Here is an 18,185-nt window from a genome sequence, read left to right as displayed (position 1 = left end):
GCCCCCTCCCATAGACTTGCATTGAGAGGGTGTGGCCGTGACATGAGTGGGGTGTGGCTGTGACGTCACGAGCCTCTGGCGCTGCGCTCGATACTCGAAATGAATGCCGGGTGCAGCAGGGAGATCGTGGGGGTCCCCAACGGCGGGCCACCCCCCCCCCCCTCCCCCGCAATCAGACATCTTTTCCCCTTTCCTTTGGATAGGGATAAGATGTCTGGGGGGGGGGGGATAACCCCTTAAAGACTCAGCCCATTTTCACCTTAAAGACTCAAAACTATTTTCGTTTTTGCACTTTCGTTTTTTGGAGTGTTATGATCTGGGGTTGCATGAGTGGGGAGCTACGGTTCTTTGAGGGAACCATGAATGCCAACATGTACTGTGACATACTGAAGCACAGCATGATCCCTTCCCTAAAAGTGATGGGCTGACCAAGCATGTTTCCAGACCTAAACCCTATTGAGCACCTGTGGGACATCCTCAAATGGAAGGTGGGGAGTGCAAGGTTTCTAACATCCACCAATTCCGTTACTCTATTAAGAAGTGGAAGAGGACCCCAGTAGCAACCTGTGAAGCTCTGGTGAACTCCATGCTCACAAGGCCTAAGGCAGTGCTGGAAAATACTAGTAGAAATAGAAAATATTGACACTTTGGGCTCAGTCTAGACATTTTCACTTAGGGGTGTACTCTCTTTCATTGCCAAGGTTAAGACATTAATGACTGTGTGTTGAGTTATTTTGAGGGGACACAAGATTTAACACTGTCACACAGGCGGAAAACTCACTACTTTACATTGTAGAAGAGTGTAATTTCTTTAGTGTTGTCACATGAAAAGATATAATATTTACCAAAATGTAAGGGGTGTACTTACTTACAGTATGTGAGATACTGAGATATATTTACACATGTACATGAACATTCTTTTGGCTGATCCACTTATAAATGCATTGTCATCTGTGGGGACGACAATGCATTCTGTGAAGTCTCCATCCAAATATTCTGTGGTGTGACCCAGGCCTAAGTTTTAGAAATCATAAACTCCAATGCTTTTTAACTTTGTCTGATATTGTGTCCTACATTAGGCAAAATCCACTAGTACCACACCTGTCCTATAAGATACAGTCATATGCACAGCATGTCAGATACATATTTCACTTTGCCCTTGTAAGGGACAAACTATACAGAGACATATTTCTGCACATTTTAATGCACCACTACTATTTTATCTGTTGAACTACAGTGGGATAACACGTAGCATAGGCCAAATGTCTGTGCATGTCAGTCAATACTTCATCATTTCTATAGTTAACACCACTTTTCTGTGTTAGACTTGCATTTAGACCTAACTTCAGGCCCTAGACCTGACTCGTGTACTTTCTTCTTTATTCCTAAACTCACTGTGCACCTAAGTAGGAGTCTGGGAGCTAGGAGCGTAGCTATTGCTGTGTAATGTTTTGGATTACTCAAATAGATAATGACTGATTTAAAAAGAGATAAAAAGTAGGCAGGAGGTGATAAGTAGTGGCGAATATTCTCCTAAAACCTTTGTAGCGGGGCGGTAGTGACCTAAACCCTGCTCCCTTTAGTCTGCAGGATGTATGGTACCAAATGATTATCATTACTCACCTCCATGCGCCAGCATTGTTCTGACTGTATTCAGCTTCCTGTACTAATCTTAGAGATGAGTGCAGCGAGGGAATAGAGAACTGTACAGCCACACAGTGCTCTGTGATTGGGAAAAATATTTACACTCACAAATATCTATAAGGGCAGAGCTCAGGATGTCCCAGATTATGTCTTATTGAATGGGTCTTTGAACTGTGCTTCCGAACAGTGGCAGGTTAGAATATTGCGCAGTGTAGGCTGTGGACCCCCTGTGTGCCTTGGGCTATAGACCATCCACCCAAACTGCCTATATTATGGTTCACCACTGGAGCACCAGTAATACTTTCTTAACAGCCTAATGCACCTTTTACTAATAAATTCTTAATATTTCTTGTAGGCGAAAAAGTTACCTTTCACCATGGCATCAAGAATTGGACTTCGTATGCAGCTGATGAAAGAACAGGCTCAGCAGGAAGAGCAGCGTGAACGGATACAGCTTCAACATCAGCAACATTTCATGCAGCATCACGTAATGCCTTCTACGTCTTCACCTGCCATCAACACACCAGCTTCTTTCCAGCCTCCACCACCAGTTCCTATGGAAGTCTTGAAGGTAACGTTTGTCTCATTGAGATTCTGCGCACAAATAAAATCCATGGCAAAAGCTGCTGCAGATGTACAACGTAATAGGCATGATGCATTCTGAATACCTCTTTCCCTTGTATTGAACTAGGTTTTTTTGTAGTGCCACTTTAGTAGGTTTGGGTAAAGAATACACATACTGCATGAAAAGGAGTACTGGTGCACCACTTGTTAGTAGTAACTGAGCAACATGTCTGGCAATATCTAAAGGAAATTTTGTAAAATGTATTTAAGAAGTGAAGCACAGTTACACTAAATATAAGACACAATTATAGTTCAAAGAGCCATGTGATGTTATAAGAATTATGCTCATATGAATATGTTTTTACGTAGTACTAGATACAGCAATAGGTAAATCTTCCCTGTCTTTAACTTTATATTCACTTTATATATTTTATACTGTATACATTTGTATAGCATTTTAAAGGAACTCTCTGGTCTGAAATAGGCATTTTTTAACTCTGTATTAATGGAATATTTTATATTTGGGATTTTGTTCTGTTGTCCATTAACTGCTGCTAAAAGTAAGTTTATAGTAGTTGGTGGGGGATAGGAATGACAGCTCCATCATTCTCTTAATGGCCTTAGAAAAGAGGAAAATATGATCGAAAAAATTGAATGTTCCATTTGGTATCATTAGGCTTTAATCCATTTTCGCAGTCTTAGCAGCAGTGCTTGAACTAACCAAGCTTTCTGTCCCATGGAGGGGGAGGTGTCTCTTTCTTATACAGAGACCCTGCTGAGTTACAGTGAATTTAATTAGTAATATAAGAAACCCTCAAGACGTTTTACATACATTGGACAGTCCCTGGGAAGGCTGCTAGCCAGACAGAAAATGTTAAATGGGTAGTCCCGGGAGCTATTCTTACCTTCTAAGCACACCATATGTTATAATCAGTGTCTGACTGCGCCGGGTCTGACCGATGGGGTCGCCACAATTTCCGGAACGGGGCAGAGCTACTCACCCATCCTTGGAGCAGAGCAGCCCCCACACTTGGAGACATGTGGAATTGTCAACCTGCTCAACCAATCACTGGCTGAGATGGGGGTCCTGCACGTCTCACTCGGAGGACAAGTGAGTAGCCTTGCCCCATTCTGGAGATCATGGGGGAGCTAGTGGTCATTCCAACGCCTCGCGATCAGTCCCTTATCCCCCTATCCTGTAGATCAGGGGTCTCAAACTGGTGGGCCTCCAGATGTTGCAAAACTCCAACTCCCAGTATTCCTGGACATGCCCATGCAGCCATTTTCTGCATCTAATGGCTGTCAGGAATGCTGGGAGTTGAAGTTTTGCTACATCTGGAGGCCCACCAGTTTGAGACCCCTGCTGTAGATAGAAGATAAGTGTAGTTTTCCGCACTACCCCTTTAAGCAGACAAGAGACAGGATCTGCATTGGACTTCAAAATATGATATCAAGAAAACAAGCCACACATTTTTTTATTACATATAATAATCACATACAGTATTGCTTGTTTGATGGAAGTGTCCCTCTAAGATTTTTTATTTTTTTTGTCTTTGACAGGTTCAGACCCACCTGGAAAATCCGACCTCTTACCACTTGCAGCAGTCTAGGGACAAGAAGGTTCGAGATTACCTATCTGATACTTATGGGAACAGATTTGCCTCCCAGATAAACCCACTCAGACTGTCTCCAAAACCCCCTCCTGCTCCATCTTCTCCTGCACACCGCCCGGCACGCCTTTCATCCTCTGCTGGAAACAGTGCACCTAACAGTCCTATGTCCAGAATGAACTTGTGCTCCAACACGGAAAGAGAAGTAAGTTTTTAGACAAGCTTTTAAATGTATACTGGACCATGTTTGGCACCAGTGTATATTCACATTTTCTAACCAGCTTGCATTATACATATATAATACATCTTTAGAAAAAAAAAAACTGAGTGACTGGGGTTAAACAGCACAGGATCCATCCAAGGTAAATAACAAATTAATGGTCAAATGAAAGTTTCTTTAAGAAAACAATATCAGAAATAACATCAACATGAATGCAAACCATACAATTGCCAAGGTACAATACATGAATATTAGCCTTTCTACCTTCATGAGGAAAAAGAAGGAAGAGTTTTGCCTGTGTACCAATACCATAAAACAAATCTATAATAATAATATTAAAGGGGTACTCCATTGGAAAAAAAAATGTTTTCAAATCAACTGGTGCCAGAAAGTTAAACATATTTTTATATTATTTCTAGAAAAAATCTTAATCCTTTCAGTAAAGAACAGAGAGAGGTCAGGTAAGGCACAGTGAAGGACTTGTAGTCCTAAGTGGGTGCACAAGCTCCAAGGGTCCGACTCAAGATCCCATAAGACTGAAGAGAATACAAGGAAGAAGCGGCACTCCAGGGATTACAATCCAAAGAAATTAATTTATTCACCCATCAGTGAGATGCAACGTTTCGATCCACAATCTGGATGCTTTATAGAGATCCGGATTGCGGATCGAAACGTTGCATCTCACTGATGGGTGAATAAATGTATTTCTTCGGATTGTAATCCCTGGAGTGCCACTTCTTCCTTGTATTCTCTTTAATCCTTTCAGTATTTACCAGCTGCTGTTTGCTCCACAGGAAGTTCTTTTCTTTTTTGGAATTTTCTTTCTGTCTGACCACAGTGCTCTCTGCTGACACCTCTGGTCATTTGAGGAACTGTTCAGAGCAGAATAGCGTGGCTATGGGGATTTGCTTGTACTCAGGAAAATTCCTAAAATGGCCAGATGTGTCAGCAGAGAGCACTGTGGTCAGGCAGACAGGAAATTAAAAAAAGAAAAGAACTACCTCTGTATTATACCGCAGCTGATAAGTACTGGAAGGATTAATATTTTTAAATAAAAGTCATTTACAAATCTGTTTAACTTTCTGGCACCAGTTTAAAAAAAATGTTTTCCAGTGGAGTACCCCTTTAATCTTTATTTATATATTTTCAACATATTTCACAACTCAGTCTAGTTGGTATTGCTTACGAACTCAGGTGAACTACTAAATAAATAGGAGGCCAAGTAATGGACAAGACTAGAAAAGTATTGTCTTAAAGGGGTTATCCAGGAAAAAACTTTTTTTTATATATATATCAACTGGCTCCAGAAAGTTAAACAGATTTGTAAATTACTTCTATTAAAAAATCTTAATCCTTTCAGTACTTATGAGCTTCTGAAGTTTAGGTTGTTCTTTTCTGTCTAAGTAATCTCTGATGACACGTGTCTCGGGAACCGCCCAGTTTAGAAGAGGTTTGCTATGGGGATTTGCTTCTAAACTGGGTGTTTCCCGAGTCACGTGTCATCAGAGATTACTTAGACAGAAAAGAACAACCTTAACTTCAGAAGCTCATAAGTACTGAAAGGACTAAGATTTTTTAATAGAAGTAATTTACAAATCTGTTTAACTTTCTGGAACCAGTTGATATATAAAAAAAAAAAAAAAAAATTTTTTCCTGGAATACCCCTTTAAGTTGGCAGTAAAATCTATCTATCCTCTATCTATCTATCTATCTATCTGTCTATATATCTATCCCTCTCTCTGTCTTCACACTGTTCAAAATGCACCACATGCACTAATGACTTAGTGACACTCTCTTACTGCTGCTTCTTTTCAGATGGAGGATGTCATTGACAACATCATAGGTCTAGATGACATGTTTGTGTACACAGAACCTGCCCTTTCCATGCCAAACACGGTATGTACTTGTTTGTGCGTGTTTGTGAAAGCTATTTGTTATCTCACATATCTGTTTTGATTTCCATAAGGTTTTGCCTTCTTGTTGAATTATTGCTGTCCTCATTTCTTTTCCCTGCAGCTGCCATTTTCCAGTAGTCACTTAGGGCTGTATGGTGATAATTCGCGGCTCAGCGATACTGTTGTAGGTGTCACAAGCAATTCCTGCCCTGCGGATCTACCGATCAAGAGAGAGATTACAGGTACTTTAGAAAGAGTTTACATACAATACTGTACAAAATGATTCATAAGAACTGTATATACCGTATTTTATCCTATAAGAACATAAGTGCAGATAACAATGCTTGAAGTAAGCAGAGGTATACAAGTCATATGGCCCATGATGTTATCAAGTTGTAAAGAAAACTGAGAATCACTTGCCATGAGCAAAGATCTTTGTAGCTGTGTAGCACATATACAGTGTATTTTAACCCCTTAAGGACGCCGCCTGTTTTTACCTTAATAACAGAGCCCAAATTTTCAAATCTGTCCTGTCCTCTTGCTAACTTAGACATGCTTTTACTTAGAGACGCGATTCTGCGATTTTTTTTCATGACACATTGTACTTTATATTTGTGGTAAATTTTTGTTGACTCTTTTCTGTGAAAAAATATTGTAAAAAATTGAAAAATTTCTGTCGTTAAAAAAAAAAGGATTTTTTATGGAATTCAGTGTTTAGTAAAAATGTTGTTATTTTTATTCTGTGGGTTGGTACGATAATGGCAATTCCCAAGTTATATACCTTTTTTTTATGTTGTTTTTTTCCTTTTTTCCCCTTTTTTGTGTTGTCATATTTTGACAGCCATAACTTTTTTGTCCAACACCATTGTATAAGGGCTTATTTTTTGCGGGACAAGCTATGGTTTTTATTGGTACCATTTTAGCTACCTTTTGATCTTGTTATTCCACGTTTTGGACCAAAATTTGGTTGTTTTTTTTTATTTTTTTTACATTTTCTTTTTTTTCAATTTTTTTTTTTTTTTACGGCATTTTTTTTACAGCATTCACCGTGCGGGATAAATACAATTATCAATTTATTGTACAAATATTACGGATGTGGCAATAGCTATCATTTATGTATAGGTTTGGGCGTTTATTTTTTATTTTTTTTGGGGTGACAATATATGGTTTTATTGGGAAAGGTTTTTTGTTTTTTTTAACACTTTATTAATTTATTTAAAACCTTTTTATTTTTTTACTTTTCACTTGTTACCTGTTATACTATGCTGCAGCATCTGTACTGCAACACAGTATAACTGTCAGTGTACACTGATATTCAGTCTGTGCGATCCAGACAGCTGGCCTCCTGCTGCCATGGCAACCAATGGGATCCCGCGTTCGCATCGCGGGATCACTGTCGGTGGACAGGGGGAGACCCCTCCTCCTGTCAACTCCATAGATTCCGTGATCAGTATTGATCATGGCACCTATGGGGTTAATGCTGCCGAGACCGGCACGATCCCGATCTCGGCAGCTGTGGTGGGACTCCGGCTGTGATTGACAAACAAGCTAGCAACTTGGACGTATGCATACATCCTGGGGCAGGAAGGGGTTAAAAGTACATTTACCTTTCTCATGATGGAAAACACTTAACCTTCAGCACACAACATCCATCTGGCTTCTTAAACTTCAACATCTAATGTTATTGGGGTAAGTGGCTGTAATTTTAACATTTTTCCCTGAAGCAGCCCTTTGCTTATATTTTCGTTTAGTTCCATTAGAGGACTTTTCCACGTAGCTTATTAGAAAATCCTTATTGTTAGACCCTTCTAGAAAAAAAAAAAAAAAACATTTCTTGTACAGGGCCCGGCTCTAGCCTCTTTACTTACCAGTTCCCTGAGTATTCCGACACCCACCTTTGGAGATGCACAGGAGTGACGACCCAATCATCAGCTGTGGTCGGACCTCATACAGGATATTGTGTGGGGGAGGGGGGAGCTGGCATTTCCTGTATATCCTACCATGTCACCAGGAAAAAGTGAGAAGTGGAGACCTGGACACAGTCAGAATGACAGTGGTGGGGGATCGGACATACTTATTTTATTTTTTGACACTCAGACCCATTTAAAAACAAATGTCTGCAGCTTCAGTATTTGACTCCTAATGCATTTGTGGTATTTTATACTGTACTGGATGTTCTGTGTTTACAGATGCTGAGAATCGCGCCCTTGCACGTGAACGTCAAAAGAAGGACACACATAACATGAGTAAGTCACCACATTCAGAACTCCTACCTTTGGCTGCATATCATTTTTAAGAGAAAAAAAGGGCTGAAAGGCCTCAGTTATTTATTATTATTTTGATGTGCCAGATTTAATGTTTTCATTTTTATTCACTCTTCTCTGTTGCAGTTGAAAGACGAAGGCGATTTAACATCAACGATAGGATAAAGGAGTTGGGCACTTTAATTCCAAAAACAAATGACCTGTACGTTACATGGTAAAAATTGAAAAATTTACAATCTGTACATAAAAATAAATTCTCCCCTAAATGTTTTTTTTCTCTTAAACTGGCCTTAGACATTAGATAAGCCACCTTAATCTTGTCAGTTTTGAATGATGATCTAATGTGTATAGGGGCTCACAACTATAAGTAATGTGTCTTGTGGAGAATAGCTACCTACTGCATCTGATAGGACATGCCACAATTTTTGTTCTTTCAGATTTATACAAAATTCTAGTGTAATAAAAACTTTGCATGCCTCTGTATGAAATCAATGCCATAATCTGACACGCCCCATACAATTCTACTGTATGTGTGCAATATTAAAGCTCTGTATAAACTAAAGGATAGGGGATAAGATGTCTGATCATGGGGGGGGGGGGGGGTTCGTTCAGGCAGCCATGGTCATGACTTCACTTTATTCATGTCTATGAGAGGGGGTGTAACGGCTGTGGTAACTCGTCACGCCGCGTCCCCTCCATTCATGTCTATGGGTGGGGGCGACCACAGCTGTCACAACCCCTCTCATAGACATGACCGGTGCAATTAGGGCTGGGCGATTATGACTTAAATCAAAGTTACAATTGAACATTTAACCTTGATTTTGATTAATAAATGATGATTTTACACCTTACCCCTTCTTACACATCACACCTCCCACCCACCCCTGTTTACATGTCATTAAATTTTAGTTATTTCTAATTAATTACTCAGCCCAATGCACCCCTTATGCCCCCCACACAGTATAATGCCCCTCTAGTGTCGCTATACACAGTATAATGCCCTATAGAACCCAAACAAAGTAGTAAGCTCCCTTGTGTGCTTCCTCTAAGATGTTACATAGTTTTTAAGGCTTAAAAATAGACATATATTAATCCAGTTTAGCCTATTATCCCATTTTGTTGATCCAGAGGAAAGCAAAAATAAAACCCTGGGGTAGAAGCCAAGTTTTAGGGAGTGAAATTCCTTCCTGACTCAAAATCTCGCAAAAAATAAATCCCTGGCTCAACAAACCTTGTCCAGAATCTAGTGATTAAAACTTGTAATATTATTACAACCTAGAAATGCATCCAGACCCCTTCTGAACTCTTTAGAGTTCACCATGACCATTTTATCTGGCAGAGAGGTCCAAAGTCTCACTGCTCTTACAGTAAAGAACCCCCATCTGTGTTGGTGTAGAAACTTTTTTTCCCCTCTAGACATAGAGGATGCCCTCTTGTAATAAATACTTTGGTATAAATGGATAATGGGAGAGATCTCTGTACTGATATATTTATACATGGTTATTAGGTCACCCACTATGCCATCTTTTTTCTTAACTTAATAATCCAAATTTAAAAATCTTTCTGGTAGTCCACCCATTTCATTTATTACTCTGGTTGCCCATATTAGTAACATAGTTCATAAGGTTGAAAAAAGACCAGAGTCCATCAAGTTCAGCCTATAACCCTAATGAGTCCCTACTGAGTTGATCCAGAGGAACTCGAGGTAAAAATTCTTTCCCAACTCCAAATATGGCATCAGAATAGATCCCTGGATCCACGTTCTGTCCCTATAGATCTAGAATCCATAACCTGTAATGTTGTTATTTTCCAAAAATGCATCCAGACCCCTTTTAAATTCTTTTACCGAGTTAACCATGACCACCTCCTCAGGCAGAGAATTCCACAGTCTCACTGCTCTTACAGTAAAGAACGTAGAGGATGCCCCCTTGTTATAGATAGTGGTAGAGAAGCTCGTATTAACCAAGTGACCGATGACTCGAGCTGCCCAAATAGCACCTATACCCATGGTGCCAAAAAGGGAGATACAAAATATAGAAATTGGGGCTCAGAGTCTTGAATATAGGATTTAAATTAAAACGTTTATTAAATATATGATATAAAATTGTACATATAGGTATTATGTACTGCGGATCACAGGGTCACAGTGATCCCACAGTAAAATTGATAAATATTTAATATTTATAGTCCTTGGCAATTTAATAATATATATAATGTTACAATATTAAAAACAATAATAAATTAAAAACAAAGTGTCCACATATCTATAGAAATAATTGAAATTGGTGATTTGTGAATAGCAGTGATAACAGTTTGAGTTGCTATTTTCACAAATATTTGTATCCAGTTAGAGAAGGAAAGTGGTTAAAGTCTTGAATAGAATACAGCAAAGATGATTGGCAATTGTATCATTTATTGTATACTTTTGTAGCAGATTTCAATCCTCTAGGCAGAGGGCCCGCAGCTGGAGACACTGCCGTCTCCTAATTGTGCAACGCCAATATGACAAATGAATTAAAAAACAGCGTTAGTTACAATAGGTTCCAATCCTCTATGTAGAGGGCTCGCAGTTGGAGACACTGCCGTCTCCTAAATATGCAGCGGTAATGGAAGTACAAGTGGAAGTGAAAGTCAGCACTTATATGGCAAATGACAATCCTCTATGCAGAGGAATCGCCGCTGGAGACACTGCCGTCTCCTATATGCGGTGATATTATGATGTAGAAAGCAGCGCTTATATCTATAGTCAGAGTGAGTACCTTATGCAGATAGTGCTTGTCGTCAGACGGGTCCTGGTCCCTGGATGGGGGGTGGGCTGCTGGAGGCTCGGCAGCCTCAGATATGCAGCGATAGAAGTGGGCTCCATCTATGAGTACTGCAGCTGTTGTCCTGCTAGCAGTAATGCTGGGCGTCGGTCTCCTTGTGGTGGGTAGTAGCACGTACTGTCAGGGGTTGATTGACAGAAGTGATGAATCTTTTTTTTGAGAAAGCTGTATTCTTTGATTAAAGGTGATGTGGCACTTGGAATAAATGATTGAAGCTGGACGGGTTTCAGGTCCTCCTTAGGACCTTTTTTCACCAGCAAAAAATAAATGTAATGCTCTTGGAGATCATTTGGTGGTTTATATATCCATTACTCCTCCTTTTCTGTGACGTCACATCCAATTAACCAAAAATGGGATTCATGGAAGAAGTGGAAAGAGTAGACAATGAATGGAATACATACATAGATGTTAATGTTATTTCAGTGAGACTTATGTGATTTATTTTATGATTTCTGTACATATCTGTAGTGTATTGGAAGATTATCCCTAATATAAATATATGAATGATTGGAGGAATATACATCCGTACCCTCCATAATTTATTAGTGTATGTTTATTTCAATTTATCTGAGGGAAATAGGGATAATGACATGAATTAAAAAGTGGAAATAAATGTTGAAAATTGTGGTGAGTGAAATATAAATCCATAGATGAATGCAAGTGATAGGGGATGGGGGGATGTGTAAAGAGTGGGTAGTCAGTGTATAAATAGTGTGTGTATATTGCGGATTTAAGTGTATAAAGGGATGTTGCGATGTGTTAATATTATAATAGGGATGTATAAAAAGGATGTATAAAAATGTTTAAAAAAAATTCACCAAAAAAATGTAAAAAAAAATTCTTCCAAAAAATCTTAAAAAAACTCTTAAAAATAATCCGAAAAAGTTTTTTTATTAAAAAAAATGGTTTTATATATAAAAACATGTTTTTCTCATTTTTATTATTATGAAGATCTGTAGAGATATTTGAATATTGTGTGTTTCGATCTCTGTGCTTCAGCTCTGTTTGATGAATATCAGGAGAGAGGTCCTGACCAAGGACACGCCGGAGTGCTGGAGTGCACAGCTAAACGCCGGTGGGTCGTCAGAAGGGACCACCTTCTAATCTAAAAATCCAAATATTTCAATTTCACTATTGAGTCCTTTGGGAGCTAGAGAGTCAAACTCAAATATTTTCCTGGACTCCGCTCTTGACATCTTGCCTATGAAATTGCCTCCTCGCCAGTCTTGCTGAATTGTTTGAATAGCCGCATATTTTAATTTATTGGGATTCCCTTGAGGAAAGTGTTTGTAATGGGCCGAAAGCGGGTGTTTGTCATTTTGTTTCTTTATATTGTATCTGTGTTCTAATATACAGGTTTTTAATGCCCGTGACATACGGCCTATATACTGTTTATTACAGGGGCATTCAATTATATAAATGACCCCTTTGCTGGCGCAATTCAGAAATTCATTAATTTTGTGTATGAAATTGTTTGTGGAGGACTTGATTTCTAAAGTTCTTTTGTTGAATTGGGTTGATTTACAATTAGGACATAGTCCACATCTAAAAAAGCCTTTCAAGTCTATAATGGTAAATTTTGGTTTGGGGTTTAAAGTACGAACCGTAAGTGCTATTTTGATGCCTAAGTTTGGAGCCCTGCTGTAAATAATAGGTGGTTTGTTGGGAAAAAAATGAATTTAGTGTCCTATCCTCACATATTAATGGCCAATATTTTTTGACAATGTTTCCTATTTTATGATGATGTGTGTTAAATGGAAAAATTAGTTGCGGGGCATCGTTCTCTTTTGATAGGGGTATGTCTATTGTTTTAGGGGCTAAAAATGTTGATCTATCCAGACTGCGTACTTTGGTGAGTGATTGTTGTAATGGATATTGTTTGGCCAGAAATTGATTTGTCAGGGAAATGGCTTCTTTTTCAAATTGTTCGTCATATGTGCAGTTTCGTTTTAGCCTACGAAATTGGCTAGTGGGTATGTTCAACAGCCATCTGGGAAGGTGACAACTAATATGCAATATAAATCTGTTTTTGGCTACTGGTTTATGATATGTGCTGCAGATTAATTTATTGTTGAGGGATGATATTAACAAGTCTAAAAATTCCACTGACGTGGAACTAATATTGGGAGTAAATTTTAAATTAAAATCATTATTATTAATATGTGTTAAACATTTTTCTAAATTGCTTTTGGTACCCCGCCATGTAAAAAATATATCATCAATAAAAAATATACTGGGTATAAATGCCCACAGTATTCCATGTGTGGTCTGAATAGTGGTAAAACAATTTCTTTCTCATGTGCATCTATGCCCCTCGGAAGAAGGGGTGTGATTCTATGGGGGAGATTTATCAAAACCTGACTAGAGGAAGAGTTTGTGTAGCCCATAGCAATCGATCAGGCGTGTGAAAAATTAAAGAAGCGATCAGATTGGTTGCTATGGGCAACTGGTCAACTTTTCCTCTGGACAGCTTTTGATAAATCTCCCACTATATTTTTACATACACATTCATGTTATTTTGTTCTATGACTGTATCTAACCCTGATCCGTAGTGCTTTGTATGTCAGACTGGGTAGAAGGTTCTAACAAAATAATGGGGAGGGTCGGATGGTGTAGGAGAACGCTTTTCTACATTGTTAATTTGTGTGGTGGAAATTGTATGTGCAGCAAAAGTATTTAATGGTTGTATGTCATGTGAGAAATATTTTAAGGGCTTTGAATTTTTTTTTTTCTGCGACCTTTTACCAAAAGTCACACATGATAAATTCATGACCACTGCAGAAAAATAACTTGATTTTCACATACCTACACAATCATGAAAAAAATGTCTACTTAAAAAGTCATCAAAAAAGTAGCTGTGACTAATTTAGAGCAAAAATATAGCCTACATAAAAAGATATATTCCCCCTCAATGACCCTAAGCATACCGCAAAGACAACACAAATATCGCTTAGGGACAACCTTGTGAATATCAGTGGCCCAGCCAGAGCCCTGACAGAACCCAGCCGAACATATGTGCAGAGGCCTGAAAATGGCTGTCCACCGACAGTGCCCATCCAACGTGACAGAGCGGAGAGGATTTGCAGAGAAGAATGATAGAAAGTCCCAAAATCCAGGTATGCAAACCTTATGGTAGTATACCCAAGAAAACTAAATTGGGTCTGAATACTTATGTCAATGCAATATATATTTTTTTAAGAATTAGCAAAGATTTCTATCATTTTGTTTCAACCTTGTCATTATAGGATATTCCCCATCATATAGTGCAGAATGATGGGGAAAACCTAATTTCCTTTTTTTAAGCACAAGCCCACTACATAACAAAATGTGAAAAAATTGATGGTATCTAAATATTTTCCTAATGCACTGTGCATTAGACAGCATTGTAAGTCACAGAGCACATTTTTATTTATGGGATATCAGAGATACCTAACATTGGTTAACACACAACAAACAGAAGCAGACAGTAAATAAATACAATTGCTCTCCTCTAAACTCCCTGAATCTGAAGTCTCTTAATCTTAAGTCCCACATTTAAGACAAAAACAAACAAAAATCAAAACCACTCACATGCTCCCACTCTCGCTTCTTCATATATGCCCACTTTGCTGCAATATTTGCTGCAAGTGACTCTTGTGATTGCAAGAGAAGAAAAAGTTTAGTCTCAAGGGGCCTTCTTTACCATGAGAACTGTGAACTTATGGAACAGTCTACCTCAGGAACTGGTCACAGCAGGAAAAATGAACAGCTTAAAAACAGGATTACATACATTCCTGGAACAAAATAACATTAATACTTATGAAGAAATATAAAATCCCATCCCTTCCCCAATATCGCGCCACACCCCACCCTTCAATTCCCTGGTTGAACTTGATGGACATATGTCTTTTTTCGACCGTACTATGTAACTATGTAAATGGAAATTAAAAAAAAGTATTGCTCCAAATGTCCTGCTCTTAAACCTTCTCCTTCATGGCGACTCCAACATTGTTTTGCCTCTGCACAGCCTCAATGATGAGCATGGAGCTGACCTATCCACACTTATCATTGGATTCAATGCTATTGGTGCCCTGAGGATGCTGATAGCATTAAAGCTAACATGCCACCATTTAAACCGATCTGAACTAACTGACTTGGACAAGTTCATAATGGTGTTTGTGGTTAATTTTTTTTTTTTTTGGGGGGGGGGGGGGTAGTCGCCTAGCCCTTCTTGCATTGTAAGTACATATACGTTTTTATATAGCTAGATAGTTAAAATGTGGCATATAAATCCTCATAACTAATAAAGGCATTTTATTCTCAAGCCTTTATCATTGGTTATCCATAAAATATGAAAACAATCCATGTGTGTTTTCAATAACACGCTTTTTGATGACTATAAAGCCCTTTCCTTCTTCTTAGCAGTGATACCCGCTGGAATAAAGGCACCATTCTAAAGGCATCAGTGGACTATATCAAGCACATGCAGAAAGAGCAGCAACGGAGCCGTGAAGTGGAAAACCACTCCAAACATCTGGAACAAGCAAATAAGCAGCTGTGGCTTCGGATCCAGGTGACTTCATCTGGATGTTTTAAGACAACTTGTGTGCCAGGTAAATTTGTGTCATTCACAATTATCTCCTTTTTATTATTATTTTTTTAGGAACTAGAATTGCAGGCACAGGCACATGGCCTCCCCACAAGTTCTCCTCAAAGTATGAACCCTGTTGAGGCAATAAAGCACGAACCTGAAGCAATGCACCAACTCACAGTCCCACAGCAGGCAACATACCAACAACAGATGGACTTTTCTTCAGGTCTTGGTTACCAAAGCAGTGCCTGTGCAGACAACTCTTTCCCTGCTCTCTCTAGGACAGAGCTAGACCTCATGCTGATGGAGGACACTATGTTAACTTCTGATCCCATGATAACTTGCGACCCTCTCCTCTCAACTCTTTCTCCTGGCACTTCAAAAGCCAGTAGCCGACGAAGCAGCTTCAGCATTGATGACGTAGATGGCCTGTGACATTAAAAACTAGGAGTAGTAAACCTATGCTACCCTGTAGCATAAATGGACCTAACTAAAACACAACTGTGTAAAATAACTGCCTTATTTATGGGACAGTTTAGCCAGAAGGTCACAACTAAATTCTATGCACAACAACCTAGAAAAAATTCTGTGCACCGTCATTATGTGCAGATATACCCAAACTGTATTAGTGTGCAGAAAAACCATTGACCTTGATGGATTCTTCTTAGTAGAGTGAGCATCACCATGCTGTCATCAGACTACCAAAAGAAGTACTCAACTGCTACATGCCTGCATGGATTAGCACAATCTTACACCATTTTATACCACTGCCTTAATATGCAAGACATATTTGCCAAGAAACTAGAGTGCCTTCACATGTTGAGCAGAGCCAGACCTATGTGCATATATATATATATTGGTCAAAATGAGTGTGGTAAAGAATTTAGTGTAACACTGGGATTGTAATTTCTAAATTAAGAATATGATTAGGAATTAATGGCATAGTGTGTGGTTGTGTGGGATTGTGAATACTACACAAGTTGCACATATATGTCATGTTGTATAGGTCATCGTCAGAATGTAAATAGTGTGTGTGTGCACACTTGGGGGGAGATTTATCAAAACTTGTGCTTAAAAATGTTGACCAGTTGCCAATAGAAACCAATCAAATTTCTTCATTTATTTATCAGAGGCCTTTTTAAAAATAAAAGAGGCAATCTGATTGGTTGCTATGGGCAACTGGTCAAAGATTTTGATAAATCTCCCCCATGGTCTTTACTTATTCAGTGAATGACTGAAATTGTTCTTTGCCAGGGTTTGTATTGAGCAAAACTACACAGGACCTATTATGACATATAGACTTGTTAAGCCTTTTTCATAACCGCTTTTGTAATGTTTCTAGCTAATAAGTATCTGCTGGGATTGTATAACTGCTCAGGGTCACAAGTGCCTTAATGCTTCTACCTGACTGCAAAATTCTGTGATAGTCTCAGAACAGCCTTTTTCTTGTCTTCATGGGTGTTTGATAAAATATATTGAAGGACATTTGTCATCGTTGCTTTGGTAAGCAAGTTCTGTAGGAATTTTTTATTTATTTTTTGCTTTAGTTTTGCCTATGTATGGCACATTTATCATGCGATCACAGGGGGTTGATAAATTTGGCTCACATAAGCAAAAACCAATAAATCACTTTTGAATACCATTTTTTTAGCACACATAAGCAAAAACCAATAAATGACTTCAGAACACAAATTTGCAGATTTGAAAAAAATATGCGATATATATGAGTTTATTACATTTTGTTAACCACTTTTTTTCCCCTAAATGTACTAACTCATGTACTTATTTTTTTTACTTCTCATTTCAGATTCGTGTATCCTGTGGATTACTTAAGATTTGGAGGACTATGGTGACCAGTGTTTTTTTTATTTAATGTTAATAAAATGGTTAACGAGGGCTTTTGGCAGAGTGTTTTTTTGGAATCATTTTTTTTTAAACATGTGGTGTTTTTTATTTTATTTACTTTACAGGCTTACTAGTCGAAGCCGTCTTATAGAGGGAGTCCATTACTAGGCTGGGCTTAGTGTTAGCCACAAAAACAGCGCTAACCCCCAATTATTACCCCGGTACCCACCACCACAGGGGTGCCGGGAAGAGGCGGTACCAACAGGCCCGGTGAATCAAAAATGGCGCTCCTGGGCCTAGGCGGTAACAGGCTGGCGTTATTAAGGCTGGGGAGGGCCAGTAACAATGGTCCTCCCCCACCCTGGTAACGTCAAGCTATTGCTGCTTGGTTGGTAATTGGCTGAGAATAAAAATAGGGGGAACCTTATTCTTTTTTTTTTTTTTTTTGCATAAATAATTAAATATAAAAAAAAATAAAGCTAAAATGCATAGGGTTCCCCTATTTTTATTTTTAGCCAAATACCAACCAAGCAGCAACAGCCTGACGTTACCAGGGTGGGCGACCATTGTTACTGGCCCTCCCGAGCCTAAATAACGCCAGCCTGTTACCACCTAGGCCCAGGAGCGTCATTTTTGATGCTCCAGGCCTGTTGGTACCGGCTCTTCCTGGCACCCCTTTGGCGGTGGCTACTGGGGTAATAATGGGGAGTTAGCGCTAGCTGTTTTTGTGGCTAACGCTAAGCCTTGG

At 38.9% G+C, this 18,185-nt stretch overlaps 1 protein-coding gene across 8 annotated transcripts in view; it reads left to right on the top strand.

Annotated features, from left to right (window-relative positions):
• The window catches only part of TFEB (transcription factor EB), an 88,939-nt gene extending 71,379 nt beyond the window's left edge, over nt 1-17,560 (top strand). For 5 of the 8 annotated variants that reach the window (XM_056557756.1, XM_056557755.1, XM_056557753.1 and 2 more), the window contains exons 2-9: nt 2,000-2,215; nt 3,769-4,023; nt 5,854-5,934; nt 6,055-6,175; nt 8,123-8,179; nt 8,324-8,411; nt 15,424-15,574; nt 15,665-17,560. In XM_056557756.1, the coding sequence (XP_056413731.1) occupies nt 2,021-2,215; nt 3,769-4,023; nt 5,854-5,934; nt 6,055-6,175; nt 8,123-8,179; nt 8,324-8,411; nt 15,424-15,574; nt 15,665-16,027 (1,311 nt within the window). In that variant the 5' untranslated portion in view covers nt 2,000-2,020 and the 3' untranslated portion in view covers nt 16,028-17,560. The remainder of the gene's footprint in view (nt 1-1,999; nt 2,216-3,768; nt 4,024-5,853; nt 5,935-6,054; nt 6,176-8,122; nt 8,180-8,323; nt 8,412-15,423; nt 15,575-15,664) is intronic. The other 3 variants (XM_056557752.1, XM_056557750.1, XM_056557749.1) reach the window with 3 other exon arrangements.
• Nucleotides 17,561-18,185: the final 625 nt, after the last annotated feature.

Source organism: Hyla sarda, chromosome 2 (assembly GCF_029499605.1).
Source record: "Hyla sarda isolate aHylSar1 chromosome 2, aHylSar1.hap1, whole genome shotgun sequence".
In the NCBI taxonomy this organism is placed as follows: Eukaryota; Metazoa; Chordata; class Amphibia; order Anura; family Hylidae; genus Hyla; species Hyla sarda.
This window is presented reverse-complemented; position numbering and strand designations above follow the sequence as displayed.